The following is a 17,580-nucleotide window of genomic DNA, read 5'->3' on the forward strand; positions in this document are numbered from 1 at the left end:
CTTGTGCTTGAATGTGCAGGGGAGAAACACACTAACTATTCATAAATGTTAAGGTAATTAAGAAATACAACATGTTTCTGGTAGTCAGGGGACTATTATTATTTTGTGTCCACATTGCTCCAGCCTCCATTAGGAGGAAATCCCCAGCTGGGGAATCTGGGGGTGAGGGAACAGTTAGTGCAGCTTCAGATTGTATAGATTGAGAAAACATTTGATTGAAGTACAGCTAAAAAAAAATCAATGCTTTCAGTAACCCAGATTTTTATAATATGTCAGAGGATCTGACTGACAGAACCCAGGTGCATTATTTTCCTCACCACTGGCAGGAGACAAGCAACGACACATGTTGCTTGTGTTTCTTACTGCTTGAGAGATGAATTTGGAATTTGGGCCTGAGACCAGGAATTTGAATCCTAGGGGGTTAGAAGGAGACAGGGCGGGAGAAGGGTGGCAAAGGGGGAGTGAGTGGGCTGTCTTAAGTTGATTTTATCTCACATACTGGGAGTGAGTCCACCAGCTTGCCTCACTCTGAACTATTCAGACCTTACTGGAAGCACCCTGTTCATTACGGAAAGACTTTGGGGGAGCAAAAAAGGGCAGATCACAGAGACACAGTAGTAGAAAAAGGAGCAGAAACTCTGAAGAAACATACATGTGAAGGGACGTGCACAGAGTGAGTGGTTCATTATTATTTGTCCATTTCAGTTCTGCTAATTTTACTATCAAACTTATTATCAAACCTTTATTTTCTGCACAATGCAATTTTTTGCAAGAATAAGTAGAATATTTGTCTGTAACACTGAGAACCTCACAGTTTCTGCATTTGTTATCTAATGCTTACAGTCTTTCAGTCACATAGCCATTGTGGACTGAAATGGACTTTGTGATTATACTGTATGCTAGCTAAACTCAATTACAGGATCGATATGAATGTATCAGAGATTATAATATGATGAGACAATAAGATAATGATGAAAGCAAGCTAGGCTTGAATGTTTCATTGTTTTGTTTTGTCAGATAAAAGGTTGTTAAACTGTGCCGTTGATTGTGACTGAGGTACATTTTTTGTAAATTCAGTAGAGTGAAGATAGTGTTGTGTAAAACCTATACAGTCCCCTCTGAAAGTATTGGAACAGCAAGGTTAATTCTATTGTTTTCACTATACATTGAAGACGTTATTGTTTGAGATTAAAAGATGAATATGAGACGATAGATCAGAATTTCAGCTTTCATTTCCTGATATTTACATTTAGATGTGCTGAACAAGTATAGGAAGTATAGGAACAGATATTCTTAAAATAAATAACACTTAATATTTGGTTGCATATCCCTTGCTTTCAATAACTACATAAACTTGGTGACCCTCTAACATCACCAAACTGTTGCATTTTTCTTTTGTGATGCTTTTCCAGGCTTGCGCAGCAGCTTCCTTCAGTAGTTGTTTGTTTTGGGGAGTTTTTCCCTTCAGTCTCCTCTTCAGGAGGTGAAATGCATGTGAAATGCTGGGTTAAGGTCAGGTGATTGACGTAGCCAAACTAAAGCTTTCCACTTTTTCCCTCTGATGAAGTCCTTTGTTGTGTTGGCAGTGCTTCTCGGGTCATTGTCTTGCTGCATGATGAAGTTCCTAATAATTAGATTGGATGCATTTATCTGTAAATTGGAAGACAGATTGTTTCTATAGACTTCTGAATTAATTCTGTTGCTACCAACATGAGTTTCACCATCAATAGTTACATCATTAGTGAGCTCAATCCAAAACCAGCCATGCAAAACCAAGCCATGACACTTGACTGATGAGCTTCTATGTTTTGGATCCTGAACAGATCCTTTCTTTGGTAGGGGTTAATCTTGGTTCTAGAACTTTTGTGGCTTGTTTCTGTATTTCTTTGTAAATTCCAAACTGGCTTTCTGATTCTTACAGCTGATGAATGGTTGGCATCTTGAGGTACAGCCTCTCTATTTCTGTTCAAAGTTTTCTTCGAATGGTGGATTGTGATGCCTTCACCTGTGCTCTGTAAATGTTGTTGGTGATGTCTCTAACTGTTGTTTTGGGGGTTTTCTTCACAGCTTTCCTTGTGTTTCATGTATACCCATATGTGCTTTTTGAACATCCTATTCTAAAGGAATTGCATTAATATGGAGTTTCCCCCCACACTTCTTTGCAGCTATAACAGCCTGCACTCTTCTGGGATTTGTGTCCATTCAGCCACAAGAGCGTTAGTGAGGCTCAGCACTGATTTTGGGCAAGGAGGCCTGGTGTGTTCACCTGGGTTAATGTCAGGGCTTTCAAGCCAACCTTGGCATACCATGTTTTTATGTACCACGCTTTATTCTCAGGGGCATTGCCATGCTGGAATATGTTAGATCTTGGTCCCTTACTTAGAGTGAAGGAAAATCATAATGCTACAGGATACGAAGACATGCTAGACAATAATATATCTCAAACTTCACAGCAAACGTTTGAGGAAGGTCCACATATTATTCATGGTCAGTTGTCCACATACTGTACTTTTGGTCATATAGTGTATGAACAACCATGGTCCTGAAGATCTAGATATATACCCCATTTTAAATTAGGTTTTAATTATACAATACATTCATTGTGGTGACGGGCAATAATAGTTTTGTACCCTTTTTCAGAGAGTAAATTGTAGAAAGGAATAGGTTTTTATGATAGGTACTTTTTATTTATTTATATTCAATGTTTAACCACAGACTTAACCTTAATTAAGAATGTTCTGCAGAATGGAACTGGATATCAGGTCATGTAATTTTGATTTCAACCCAATAAATAACACACAAATGAGTGGGATTACTGTGTATATTGTTTCATTCAAGTATATACATTAGTAGTGAAATTTTTTTGATGCAAAACACTGCTTTCTTTCCAAATTTTTGATATCCTCACAATTAATATGTGTTGAAGCCTGCCCTGGAGAGAATATCAGCTCTGAGACTCTTCCTCTAACAAGTGACAACATACCTGAACATTAAAACATTGATTCATTGTTCTGCAACCACAAGCCATAATGCTCTATCCTCTGAAACATGCAACAAGGCTATAGGCTAAAATATCTGGTACTTGGTGGAATTCACATTGCCATCAATCTTCACAAGAGCTCTTGGACCACCAAAGCATGAACGGTCTACAACCACAATTTATCATATTTCTCCATGGGGGCTTGTTTTTGTATACAGGCCCCTTTGATTTTAATCATTGTATTAAGTAGACATAGCACACACATTCTTATGGTGGATGCCAATAATTCTCGAGTCATATGAAGATCTTGGGTATGAGAACATGGTGTATATAAATTGAAGTCACCAAGACAAAGCGTTTTCCAAACATCAGTTCTGTCTATTCCCAAAACCATGCTGTTAACAGAATATTATTGTGTAACTTTGTTATTTTGGGAAAGCAACCTCAGTGTGATTATTTCCTTGCAGTGCTGGCCAGCACTCCTGTTCCAGCACAAACATCAGGAGCAGCTGTAGGCTGCGCCCCTCATATATACAGTATATAAAAACAAAACAAAAAACCAAAATGCCATTATTATTTCTCAAAATGTTTTCATGTAATGTCTTTTTGATATTGTGTCATACCACATTGATTTGATATGACAGTTTGTTCAGATTCATGTCATAACTGTCACACAGCTTTAACCGTCACAAAGCTTTCAACATGCCCTGGGCATACACATAGCATTTTTTATTTTACCTCTAGTCTAAACAATTTACATTATCTGCAGGTGTGTTACATTTGGGATGACTATTAGTGTTTCTTGGTTCAAATGTCCCCCCCCCCCCCCCCCCTCTCTCTCTCTCTCTCTCTCTGTTACTGAACAGTTCCTCCCGCACTCTTTGTGAAGAGATTTGACTGAGTGATATCTGTGTCACTTAGTCTACACATCTGCTTCTACATTCATCTTTGCACAAGTGTGTGTAAATATGAAGGGTGTGCTGCTGTGTGTCCCTCTGGTCTTTCTGTCTGTGACGAACTGTCAGTCACCTGTGGAGACTGACACTTACACCGTAAGAACCAGAAGTATCTTCATTATCTTTTAGTTTTAAGGATGAGGTCACATCTTTCTTCCCATTTATAAGTAATAAGTAATGTATAATATACTGTGTTCAGGGGTTAAATTGGGATTCAAGGAAAGTATGTACAGTATGTGTTATTATATGGAGTTGATATCAGTTCGTTGGCCAGACCATTTGACGTTATTAAGTGCATTATTCCTTGATTGCCAATTTTGGCATCTAAGCCAAATGAAAATTCTTTTCTGGCCAGAATACGTTGGCCTGCATAAGAGTTCACCCAATTGAACTATTGCCCATTTTGTAGTGTTTCAACCTGGAACCAAAATGGACTTAATTGGGATTAAATCTACACTAAATAGACCACTATATTTATGTGTGTGTGTGTGTGTGTGTGTAATGCTGTGAAACCTCTAAATTAGTTCTGGTGCTACAGTAAAATAATTAGTTGAATGGTTTCACTCTCAATGATATGCAGATAAAACGTGATCACAATAAAGACCCCAGAGTTTGTTAGAGAGCATACCGAAAGAAACAGACTTATTATGACCATGCAACTATCAAAATAAGCGATGGTAATGTAGCAATGCACAATATTATTAGTATAATTACAACAGAATATAGTCATTACTCATATGTATATGTTCCCAGAAGTAGTTGCATTGTTTGACATAACGTAATAACGTAACTTGCTAGATGGGGTTACTAATTATTTGTCTATCTTGCCATGTTTGCTCTTCAGTACAGGAACTAGCCCTATTTTAAGGAGCCATTATTTTTAAAGCTATTTTTAATGCCCTTTGGGTTGAATTTGTAATGAATTGTAATGAACACATTGCCTTGGCCCTTTCTCCCCAACCAACCTCACTCATCCATTGAAAGTGTATGAAAGCTAAATGTGCCTTGTGAGTTGCCTTTTAAGGAAAAGGGGCTGTGCTGTTCAAGTTGGGGTGGAGCTCATTTCCGAGTTGGAAAAAATGTAAACAGAAGTTTGAAATGAGGAAACTAGTGAGATGCATTAAATGGTAACGTAGATCTCCATTTTTCTAAGGTATCTTTGAAGGCTTAAGATTATTTCAAGTCTAGGATACTTTCAAACATTACAAACTGCACATATAAAAGTGCTGTTCAATGACACAGATACAGACAAACAGTGAACAATTCATACAGGCAAGTATTGACTTCTTGTATCTGTTGATATCAATCTCTGAATTGTTAGTCCTGTGTATTATAAGACCAGACAAGGTTTTGGCAGTATGACTGTTTTGATGTAACTGCCGATCTTTGCAGATACAGTATGTCTCAAGTTGTGTGTGAAAATGTATCTCGGTATGTGTCTCTCTGTCAGGAGTGCACAGATGGCTATGAGTGGGATGCGCAGAACCAGCACTGTAAAGGTGGGTGGCAGGTGATTAGAGCAATGTGATCCAGTGATTCAGTGATTTGTCCTCTGATTAGCATGAGATGGTGAGATATCACAGACTTTCTGTCCTCTCTGTGATTTTTGTTTAAATGTCTGTCTTCAGTATTGCCACCGTGTTTCAGGCTTTCCCTCATCTCTCATCACTCATTACTCTGTCCTCAGATATAAACGAGTGTGAGACAATTGCCGAGCCATGTCAGGGGGAGATGAAATGCTTTAACCACTACGGTGGTTACCTGTGTCTACCTCGCTCTGCCTCTGTCATCACTGCACCCGAGCCCTCTGGCCAGTCAGAGTCGAGTCTTTCTGGGCTGTCCACTGGGGCTTTCAATCCCTGTCCTGTGGGTTATGTGGCCCAGGGAGAGAGCTGTATAGGTAAGATATAGTCGGAGGAGTGGCTTTCTTTCTGTCTGTATCAATGTACTCAAGTATGTAGTAACACCGTAAATCGAACACTTGTGGCTTGAACTAAATGGAAATAACAAATTACATTGCAGTACCTGAGGATGAGGAAGTGTTAATGTCCAAATGTAAAAATAAAATTCTGAGTACTGTGACTAAACTTGAATCTAGCATGCAGTCATACTCATTTTGTCTTCTTGCATGCTTTATAGCCACAGTAACTAACTAACCTCTCCTCAGTTTTGTAACCAAAGTTAGCATGCATGAGAGAGCAGATAGCTACAGAGGGCTGAGGGTGTCAATACAAAGAAATAAATGATATGCAAAAGTAATTAAGGAATTAGTTAACATGTTACAGCCTGGAGCTCAAATGAACGTAATTGGGATTTTTACTATTTGACTCACACAACAATGTAAGGTGCAACTTTTTGATTGTGACACAAAGTTTTGTTTAGTTAAACAAAATAAGCAGAGATTTATTGGTTGCATAAGTATCCACTCTGGGTCTGTAATTGGCAGCTGTCTTTTGGGATATGTCTCTATCAGCTTTGCGCATCTGGATCCACAAATATTTCTCAACTATGTGATATGGATACCACTGATGAACAGTCATTTGAAACTACTCAATGTAGTATTGGGAGTGTGCTTAGGGTCACTGTTCTGTTCATGCTAGTCTCTTGTCTTTTTACAGATTCATTACATAATCTCAGTTAAGTCCTACATAATGGTGGTGCACATTATTTTACAGATGTAGATGAGTGTGAACTGGATCTGCATAACTGCCAGCCGAGTCAGCACTGCATTAATACGCTCGGAACATACACCTGCCAGTGTTCCGAAGGCTACAGAAAGATAGGCCAAGAGTGTGTCGGTGAGACAGATGACTTTTGTATGACCTGTCCTCACTGTCCTCAGCCTCATCCACATCTGTGTGACAGTATGTGCTAACCATTCTCTGTCCTGCTAGATATTGATGAGTGCATGTACCGCTACTGCCAGCATCGATGTATCAACTATCCTGGATCTTTCTCCTGCCAGTGTGAGCCAGGCTTCCAGCTGGCAGGGAACAACCGCTCCTGTGTGGGTGAGTGATTAACCCAACATTAACCACACACTCTATTGTCAGGTATCAGAAACAATCAAATAAAATTCAAGCAATGAGCAAACAGGGTAATTAGCAAAAAAAACATAACCAAAAAGAAGTTTTAAATTCTTGTTAACTGAAATTAGCTGAAAAAAACTTAACGTGTTTTATATTTAAAAAACAACATTTTATTTCTATACTGTGTGGATGAATTTAGCTGTTTCTGATAACGCAGTAATGTAACGCATTACATTTTAAATTCATGTAATTTGATTACAGTTACTGATGTCAATAAAATTACGTTACTTTTGTTACAAATTTATTGTTAAGAAAAAAATATTAAGTAAAATGCATTTTTAAAATAAATCACGTTTTCCCCAAAGATTTTTTTTCTTTAGCCCTGAATAATTCTCCACTAGGAGCAGTTTGTCACTACCTAACTAAACGTCAGTAAAAGATGACCTCCTGTAATTTTATATCTTCAGTGAATATAGGCGAGACCAATCAGAGAGATTTACAGGAAAATACGTGGAAATACTCGTGTCTTATTGTCTGATGGGTCTGAGTTCTGCCAAACACTAGATCACAAAATCAGTGTGAGGAAAAATGGATATACTGATTTTTATTTAACCAGTAAAGGGGTTGAAACTGAAACAGTAACATCCTCTGATGCTGATCATTAAAACAAGGTGTGTAAATGTCTATATGAGTTCCAGTTTATCTGAACATGATATGAGCAGAGAATAAGGAAAGATAATGTACTTTTCAGGGCACTGTAGCAGCTAAACCCATACAATGATAGCTCAGCAGTGCCCCCCCTTGACTAGCGACACCAAACTAGCCTAGTTAGAAAAGTTTTATTTTTTATTTTATTTATTTTCTGATCATGTCGTACATTGACCTGCGCTAAAATGACTGAAAGAACTATGAGTTTCACTTTGCAGTGTATTTTTGTAGGTTTGATAAAAAGGTACTAACGTGAAGGTAAAATAATTAGTAGTCTGATTACTTTTTACATGCAGTAATCAGTAAGGTAATCAGATTACAATTTTAAAGCAGTAATTATCATGTATCATCCGATACCGATACATTGGTACATACTTACCAAAAGGCTATTTTTCACGCCATCGGCCAATAGTTTGAAAACATCCGATGATCAGTTCTGATTATATCCTGTCAATCAAAAGAGGGTGGGAAAACACATCGATTTTGTGCTGTGTGTAAAGAAGATGTCTCATGTGGAATGATGACAAAACTGCAGTTTGTAATCTCTGTAAGCTCTGAACCGCTAAAATTTTACAGCGGAAGTGAGCAGCAATGAAGCGGGAGTTTCGGCGTCAAGTCTAATTTTTTTTTTTTGCCGCGCTGCTCGAGCTGAATTAAAGGACCTGTACACCGTTCAAAGAATTAAATGAAGATGAGTTGGCAAAAAGGTATATATTGCACAGAAAAATATATTTGTAGTGTATTTCATATCCAGTTAATGTTAATATATAAAAAAGTTTATATTATATATTACCAGTTTGATGTCAATGATGAAGTTTTTGAAAATGCTTTAGTTTGTGGTGAGTGAATGTGAGACTAACAGGATGTTTTTTTTTAGAAAGTTCATATGAATTAATAGCCTTAGATTAATCTTCAGAATTTAGATAATGTGTTAATGTTAATTAGAGTAATGTTTTTTCTGTTTATGAAACCGGTTACTGTGAAACAACTTGTTGAAATGGAGAGAATAAAGCTTTTATTTGCATTTCCTTCAGAATTTTGGAATTAATTATTATTAATTTAAAAGAAGGTATAAAAGGCAGAACTATCGGTTATTGGCCGATATCACTCTGAATAATCGGTTATCGGTATTGGCTGAGAAATTTTGTATCGGTGCATCTCTAGTAATTAGTAATCTGTAGTGCATTACTTTTTTTGAGTAACTTAACCAACATTGGCTGGTCATTTCTTAATAATTTCTTAATAATTATTAAATAATTATCTTTAATTTATGCTAATATCAAAATTGGTCTTTTTTTTTGTTAGTCTTCATAGTTTTTATTTAATTAATAGGTTGATATGTATGTTAATATGTATAAAACTATATTGTGTTTTGAAGACACATTTTTGTTTTTTTTAATTTTTTATGTCATTTCAGGGGTTAGACTGGGGGATATTATATATTTTTTAAAATAAATATTGTTTAATAGAGAAGCTCACAAATATTTTATTAATTTGTCATTGTTTGAATAATGTCAGTAAGTACTAAATGTTTCAACTGCACATTTAAGTATTTTGAAAGAATCATCCAGCTTGTGTGACAGCCACCATATTTCCACTGTATATGTTTTGCTGTATGTGTATCATTATGTGCTGTTTTTGTTTGTTTGTTTGTTTGTTTTAGATATCAATGAATGTGAAATGGGAGCACCATGTCAGCAGAGGTGCTACAACACACATGGGACATTTCTGTGTCGCTGTGAACAGGGCTACGACCTCGACCCTGATGGCTTCATATGCAATGGTGAGTGGTTAACTTCTTGTACTTATTTCTTGACCTAGAATTGTATTAGAGATCTAACACTTGAAAGGATTGAGAAGTGATTTTTAACTTTAATATCGTATTAGGGCTGAAGAATTTGCCAAAAATATTCTATATTATATATGTTACATGTGTATGTATACAGTATGTGAGGATGAATTCTGGCTTACAGCTATAATAATAATAATAATAATAATAATAATAATAATAATAATAATAACAACAATCAATCAAATTGAGTTTTGGCCCAAAATTGGATTTTTCTTAAAGTTTGACACCTCAACTTTAAGAAATCTTAAATATATTTCACATATACACTCTATTAGGAACCCTTTCATTTGTCAATCATCTGATATAAAACCATGCAGACACAGCTTAAAAGCTTCAGTTAATGGTCACATCAAACATCAGAATGAGGGAAAATGTGATCTCAATGACTTTGACCATGGCTTAGTTGCTAGTGCCAGATGGGGTGATTTAGTGGTTCAGAACCTGCAGATTCTCCTGGTATTTTACAGTGGATGTTGCAACAAAAACAAATACATGATGTGAGTGGCAGTTATTCGGTCAGGAGAGGTCAGAAGAGAGTAGCCAGAATGGTGAGAGCTGACAGAAAGATAACTCAAATGACTACTCTTTATAACCGTGGTGAACAGAAAAGCATCTCAGAATGCACAAAACATTGAGCCTTGAGGCAAATGGGCTACAACATCAGAAGACTGCATCAGGTTCCACTCCTTTCAGCCAAGAACAAGAATTTAACAATGGGTACAGGCTCACTGTAACTGGCCAGTTGACAATTGGAAAATCATCAGCTGTCCAGTTTAGATAAATATATAACGCAGACTATAATTGTAACCCCAAATATATTTTTATTTTATATATATTTTTTAACACACATATAAACAAATTATTTAACAAGGAAGATCTTGTGATCTCACCACATTTAAATTTGGTACACAAGTGCTTTGCTGCTTTCTGATTCCCCAAAATTTGCTTTAGAAAAATAATGTTCGCTCATCTGATGAGGTATGGTCGAATGTCTATTTCTGTTCCTCTTATCAATAGGTTTCTGATAAGGCTTCTGTCACATACTCGCACTTTTCGCCCATCTTTCTCTGTCCACAGACATCGATGAGTGCAGCTACTCCAGTTACATGTGTCAGTTCCAGTGTGTGAACGAACCAGGCCAATTCTCCTGCGTGTGTCCTCAAGGATATCAGCTCCTCGGCTCACGCCTCTGCCAAGGTAAGGCTTCACTTTGTTTTTCACCAGCTCACACCTACTGCACCTAGAACATGATCACCATTCCTCATAATGGCAGTGGAAGCACATTAGGTAGGTGGAAACAGTGACTCATAAAGAAAAAAAAAAGAATCCTATTTTCTATCCTCCCAAAAATCTGCCCATTCACACTGTTGTATTTTTTTTTCATGATTTTCGTGTCTGTATGTAGATGTAAATGAGTGTGAGTCAGGCACCCATCAGTGTGCAGAGGGACAGAGCTGTGTAAATATCCATGGCGGATACCATTGTGTGGACTCCAATCGCTGTCAGGATCCCTACATCCATGTTTCAGAGAAGTGATTGACACACACATACCAATGCACACACTATTTGGTCTACTGAATGAAATAGAATGATTTACTACTTCCTTTGTGAAAGTATGACATAAAAAAGATTTCAGCATTTTTCACACTAATCTCCTATCTATCACATCTGTAGCATATATATGAGTAACATGGTTGGGAATTTCGACACATTTCCGTGAACACGTGGTTCATGAGGTTCCCCCTGTCCCTGGATAATAATAATGGAAGCCTAAGAATTTTTAGATTCTACAGTTCAATGCATAATGTGTCATTAGGATTCCTAATGAGGAGGAAACCTATTGTTATTGTTAGTATTCTTATTCTTATCTCCCTAAAGTGCCCAATAACTCAAGATCTGAATGGTAAAAAGTTTTGAAATTTGGCACATTGATGCTACAGGCCACAAGTAACTCCCACACCACAAATGGCCCACATGAGCCCATAGATGGCACTACAGGCCACACCCAAAGTCTACTTGATTTTCCAAATCCAAAATATCTGGAAATTGGTATACATGCCTTATTTCTCATGGGAAACAAAAAAAGCTATTGGGACACATACAGTCCGCCATGATAGATATTCCCTTACACTGAAAATTGGTCTAAAAATACAAAAATCTTCTCATTGTGTACCGTAGGTCTGATTGACCTGAGTAGGTCTGAGTCATTCAAGCCTCTCGACAAGCTGAAATTTGTTTAGCTGTCTGTATATGGTCTCTAAATGTTTAATCTGTGGGATAAATTTCACTCCCATGTCAATTTTTAAATGGTCCACAATCTTGAGAAGGAATCCGCCAAACTATGGATGGCTGTGATTGACAGGGGAGACAAAATATGCCATCTCTCCAATCTAGTTTTGTTTCCCGGGTTCCCAACTATGGGTGGCAGTAGAATCACCAGGATTCAAACTCAGAATATCCTGACAATAGGGGAAATGCTTTGCAGTTATGCCAATCGGGAGCCCCTTCATTTGTGTAATTCATCCTTTCAGAGATAGGCTTGCTTTCTCAAGGGGAACATGTGGTTAAGCATCTCTAATGTAGTGGTGTGGTCTAAGTGTAAGTACCTAGAATAGCTTTTTTGACTGCATAGCACGAGTATTTGAAAATGTACAAAACTAATAAGAAAAGCTTTGGCATGACTCTTATATCTGTCTTAAGATCTGTCTAAAACCTTTAATGAATTCTCATTATGTACTCATTTATTTTAAACATTTATTGACTGACTTTAACAACTGCCCACAGATTTCCGTTATAAGTGAGTTTTGAGTAAACAAGGTTTCTATTCTTTTCTCAGCACTTGGAAACCTCTTGTCTGTGGGAAGCACATATGCAACAGATGTGATGGATAAAGCTTAGATTGAAAAACCCTTGAGTATTTCTTTAATTCACAGAGGCCAGACAGGAAGTATCAGTGCCAACAGGGTTAGAAGTTTTAGCACCCAATCTGTTCCTCACATCCTCTCCCGCTCTCACTCAGACTTTCTCTCATGCTTCTCTTTCAAACCCTCAAGTCGATGTGTGTGTCCGACTGTGAAACCAGAATGCCGTGACCTGCCTTTCTCCATCGTACATCGCTACATGAGCATCACCTCTGAACGCTCTGTACCCTCCGATATTTTCCAAATCCAGGCCACCAGTATCTTCCCTGGAGCCTACAACACCTTCCACATCCGGTCTGGGGATGATGGCGGAGACTTTTACATCCGTGTAAGAGAAGATTTTATACTTTCATAATAGATAATATAGTATATATACATACATATATATAAAAGATAATATAGGCACAATACAAATAGAAATAAATATTATTATCTAAAGTGATTTTTCTCTGCATTTTTAGCAAATCAATAACATCAGTGCCATGTTGGTTCTGGCTCAGAAAGTCAGTGGACCCAAAGAGTATATTCTGGATCTGGAGATGATGTCTGTCAACTCCCTGATGAGCTACCAGAGTAGCTCAACCCTCCGCCTCTCCATCTATGTAGGACCTTATGCATTCTAGAAAAGAAAAGAAACCAAGTGTAAGAGGGGCATTATAGGGTGGTGGGATAAATAGAACAACATTGACGATTGTCTACATAACACTTTCCTAACATCTTACTTAAACTTAATTTTGCTTTCAGGATTGTTACAGGGTCATAATACTTATCCATTCATTGTAGATACTGAAATATCACATGAATGGCATGAATGGATATTGACTACTTTACATTTCTTTTTTAAGAGATGCCATGCATGTAAATAAGATAATTGAGGAAAATGAATGTCCTTTTTGGTTGTTCAAATATGGGGAGTTTAATTGAAAATAATTCAATATACAGTATTTAGACTTTCATTTTTTAAAAATCTCTTTGAGGAAACAGGTCAAACAGCATTTATGTAAGATGCAGTGAATTTGCAACAATCTTCATATAAACTGTTACCAGATGGAAAATGGACAAGCTGCATAATGGCAAAGAACTAAATTCAGCACGGAGACGTTTTGTGAAAATTGGCACAGCTGTCTGTGAAATGATTTCCCCACTTAGTGTGACTTAGTTTAGCCTGATTATTCTGGAATGTGTGAAATCATAGGTACGTTCATTTCTCTCACTTTCTCACCATAGATTCACACACACACACACGTGCACACACACACACACACACGCACGCACACATGCACACACACACATACATACACACAGACACAGTTTGTCTTACTATTCTTTCCTAAATCATAACCTTAACATCAGTAGCCAAAAGGAAATATTTAGGGTCTTTTAGTTGGTTTTTTGTTTAAACAAAATCTGTAGTTTTTGTTTAAAAAAAAACAAACAAACCTGTTTACCTTTTGGGGACCAGCCAAATGTCCCCTCAATATAAAAACTGTCAGATATTCCTAGGCTTGTCAGGACATTTGGTCCAAACCAAGATATAAAAACATGGCTCTAAATTTATACAGTTCCCTGCATCTATTCCTTTATTACGAGATCCAGATTAAATAAATATGCTTTTATTTTACAACCCAAATTTCTCTGTTTGGTCATTTGCCAATTTCCACCCCTAAATGTCTTTCCCCTATCACACGACAGCTATCAGTCAGAGAGGGTGAAGGTTTGCACATGTTTCCCCAGAGAAAGACAAAGCTAGCCACCACTTTTTTCAGATTTTGGCTCATGCACACACGTTACAGCACAGCTGAAAGATTGTAGGAACGTGCTGTCTGCACTGTCTCTTACATATACATGAGTTCAAAGACACCCATGATTCACTAGTGTCACTCTGATTGATAGGGTAGAGAGTAATACCATCCCTCCCACTCACAGAGCATAACCAATTCTGCTCTCTTGGACTCCTGGCTATGGGTGCCTATGGCACTGTCATGATTGTAACTTGAGATTCTTCCAACAATAGAGTAGATGATTTTCTTTTGTGTGCTCAGGAACCCACCCATTTTCCATACTGCTTATCCTACATCGGGGGGCACAAGGCAGGGACACCCTGGGCAGGGTGCCAACCCATCGTAGGGCAAAATTGCACACGCATTCATACACCCATACAGACAATTTGGAAATGCCACTCAGCCTACAATGCATGTCTTTGCCCCGGAGGAGAAAAACAAACTACCCAAAGCTTGGCAAGAACATGTAAGCTCCATGTATTCAGGGTAGAGGCAGGATTTGAACCCTTAACCCCAGCCATGCAAGGCAACAGTGTTATCCACTTAGCCAACCGTGATGTTTCCTGGCCTGCATTCTCATGTTTGCAAGTTTCTGTCTCATGTATGGCATGTTCCTGATCAACTAGTGATAAATAAGTCATCTGCTCTGAAAGCTTTCCAATAGAGTAAAACCTTAAAGGAATAGCTTTATCTCAATGCACTGATTTGGAGACTACTTTCATAAATAAGTGTTCTCCTTATATTTACATATTTTCTTTATTTAAGTGCAACACTGTTTATCATTACACTTAAATTATGTTCACCATTCAAATCCTTTGAGTTAGTAGTTACTATACTTAAATGTATTAGAATGATCACATTAATATAAACCTGTGATTTATTCTTGTGATTTGCCCTGCAGCCAGCACAAAAAAATACAAAAAAATACAAAAAAATAATTTTCTGACTAATCAGAATCATGAATTCAACAGTGCTGTGGTATAACTATCATTTAAACTTTACATTTGTTTTGTAAAGTTTAACATGATATAAAAATACTGATTGAGCATCACATATTACTAGAGGTTTGTGCAACAGTTATCTATGTGTGTATCTTGAGTGTGCAAATACCTTGATTGCACTAATCAGCAGCCTCCACATGGTGACAGTGTAACACAAACACAAGCTGTGGAACATAAGCATGAGACTCATTTTCACAGAAATAAAATGATAACTGAGAGATAATGTTCTGGAAAACAGGGCGGGTTTGTAAAGTGATAAGTATTTTCAGTAATATTAACATTGATGCTGAATATTCCCACAAAATCTAAATGACTTTATTTTCCATGTGCAACAAGTGCACTGGAATTCATAACCATTTTAGCATATGTGGGGTGCACCAACAAAGGTCAAGCTTTAAAGCTTTATCTATTCATTTAATTGCAGAAAACTGCCAAAAAAATCTTTGAAAAATGAAGACAGTTGCATTTAAGCCATAACATAAGCCATTCCTGTTGTTCCAAACTATTTATTTTCAGTTGCATTATAAGATAATTGCTTTATTTAAATTGCATACATGATATATAAAAAGAATTTGACTTTAAACTCAGATATCAGTTAGAGACTAATTATAATGTTGCATCTAAAATGATTTTTATTCTTGAAATAGCAGCTTTTATTAGATGTCTTGGAGGAAACTAGGTGTCTCTCAAAGGAATATTTGTGCTATTTTTCTCTCAAAAGATAAGAAAAAATTATATCCATCATGGCAGCCCATCAGAATTAATCCCTACTTTGATCAGGTTTTTATCAGAGGTTAACTAAGGAATAAAACAAGATGGGATGTGCTGTTCTAGATCAGGAATTAAAGATAGGGTGGGATGAGTTGATAATTTTCCAATAACAACATGTCTGGAAGTGTTTTATTCCTCTTATACCACAAATCTTACATACAATTACAATTTGTTAAATTATTAATGAACAACACATCATTCATCTTTTTATCTTTTAAGTAATGTTTAATATTATGGAACATACATTAAACAAGTTAGATACCGTTATAACTTATAGCAACTCTAAACAGTTTTTCTCTTACTAGCCTCTTTTTTCTTTCTCTTTTGAATAAGACCAAAAAACAACAGCTTTTCATATTACTAAAAAAAACCAGCATAAAGTCCTCTGTCCTGAAGACTTTCCATTGTCAGAGATCGTACTGACCATTACAAAACCATTCCTTCCTTCAATGTTACATTTACATTTTTTACATTTACATTTATGGCATTTGGCAGACGCCCTTATCCAGAGCCACTTACATATATCTCATTCATACAACTGAGCAGTGGATGGTTAAGGGCCTTGCTCAAGAGCCCAACAGTGGCAGCTTGGTGGTGCTGGGATTTGAACCACTGTGGTCTTAATCACTGAGCTACCACTGCCACATAAATGTCTTCTTACAGAAAGCTTCATCATGATTAATGTTTATCCATTTTCCTTTGTTAAATGAAAACACATCAATTTATTTTTATTGAGCACCCACAATACAAGCTCATTAATGAATACTGTAGAAAGGATTACATACCGTATACTATATGACCAAAAGTAGGCCTATGTGTATACCTGACCATCACACCCATATGTGTGCCTTCCCCAAACTGTTGCCCCAAACTGTTGCCACTAAAATGTCTTTGTATGCTGTAGCATTAAGATTTCCCTACCTGACAGTAGCCCTGTGCACAAATATGAGGTCTATAAAAACATGGTTGCTGACAAGATTGATGTGTGCTGATCTCAACCCCACGGAACACCTTTGGGATCAATTGGAACGCTGACCACGTACCAAGCCTTCTCACTTGACATCAGTGTCTGACCTCACTAATGCTCTTGTGGCTGAATGGGCACAAATCCCCACAGCTATGTTTCAAAATCAAGTGGAACTCCTTCCCAGAAGAGTTTGCTGTTATACCAGCAAAGGGAGAATATGCATTAATATAAACCTGTGATTTGCCTTTCAGGAAGGACTACTGTTGGAGCTGGTATTATAGAAAATAAATAAAAACTTTCTGAATTATCAGAATCAGGAATGTCATATAAGGTTTTAATTTGCTAGTTGTTAAGCCATGTTTCAAATTAGGTGGTACAAAACAACTCGAATTACAATTAAACATAGATCAATAAATTCATGTTGTGTATCTATTCATCAATTTTCCATACCGCTTATCCTACACAGGGTTGCGCAGGAACCTGGAGTCTATCCCAGGGAACTTGGGGCATAAGGCAGGGGACGAACTGTGGATGGCGTCCCAAACCATTGCAGGGCACAATCAAATACACATTCACACACCCATTCACACACTATGGACAATTTGGAAATCCCC

At 37.2% G+C, this 17,580-nt stretch overlaps 1 protein-coding gene across 2 annotated transcripts; it reads left to right on the forward strand.

Annotated features, from left to right (window-relative positions):
• The first annotated feature begins 506 nt into the window (after positions 1 to 506).
• Positions 507 to 14,070, forward strand: LOC108279320 (EGF-containing fibulin-like extracellular matrix protein 2). 2 transcript variants are annotated; one of them, XM_017493478.3, is made up of 11 exons: positions 507 to 673; positions 3,847 to 4,032; positions 5,387 to 5,435; positions 5,624 to 5,836; positions 6,612 to 6,734; positions 6,831 to 6,947; positions 9,337 to 9,456; positions 10,603 to 10,722; positions 10,931 to 11,057; positions 12,579 to 12,774; positions 12,908 to 14,070. In XM_017493478.3, exons 2-11 carry the CDS (start codon positions 3,949 to 3,951, stop codon positions 13,067 to 13,069), a joined length of 1,311 nt encoding a protein of 436 aa, XP_017348967.1. In that variant the 5' UTR covers positions 507 to 673; positions 3,847 to 3,948; the 3' UTR covers positions 13,070 to 14,070. The 2 variants fall into 2 exon arrangements, with proteins under 2 accessions (XP_017348967.1, XP_047017778.1); XM_047161822.2 differs by lacking the exon at positions 3,847 to 4,032.
• Positions 14,071 to 17,580: the final 3,510 nt, after the last annotated feature.

The sequence above is a fragment of the Ictalurus punctatus genome, chromosome 18 (genome assembly GCF_001660625.3).
Source record: "Ictalurus punctatus breed USDA103 chromosome 18, Coco_2.0, whole genome shotgun sequence".
In the NCBI taxonomy this organism is placed as follows: Eukaryota; Metazoa; Chordata; class Actinopteri; order Siluriformes; family Ictaluridae; genus Ictalurus; species Ictalurus punctatus.

Bases quoted from the DNA above. Each gene is read 5' to 3' on its own strand.
- LOC108279320 (XM_017493478.3), top strand. From the start codon at position 3,949: ATGAAGGGTGTGCTGCTGTGTGTCCCTCTGGTCTTTCTGTCTGTGACG. The intron at 6,735-6,830 runs GTGAGACAGATG...CTGTCCTGCTAG, and splicing joins GATAGGCCAAGAGTGTGTCG to ATATTGATGAGTGCATGTAC. The intron at 11,058-12,578 runs GTGATTGACACA...CAAACCCTCAAG, and splicing joins TACATCCATGTTTCAGAGAA to TCGATGTGTGTGTCCGACTG.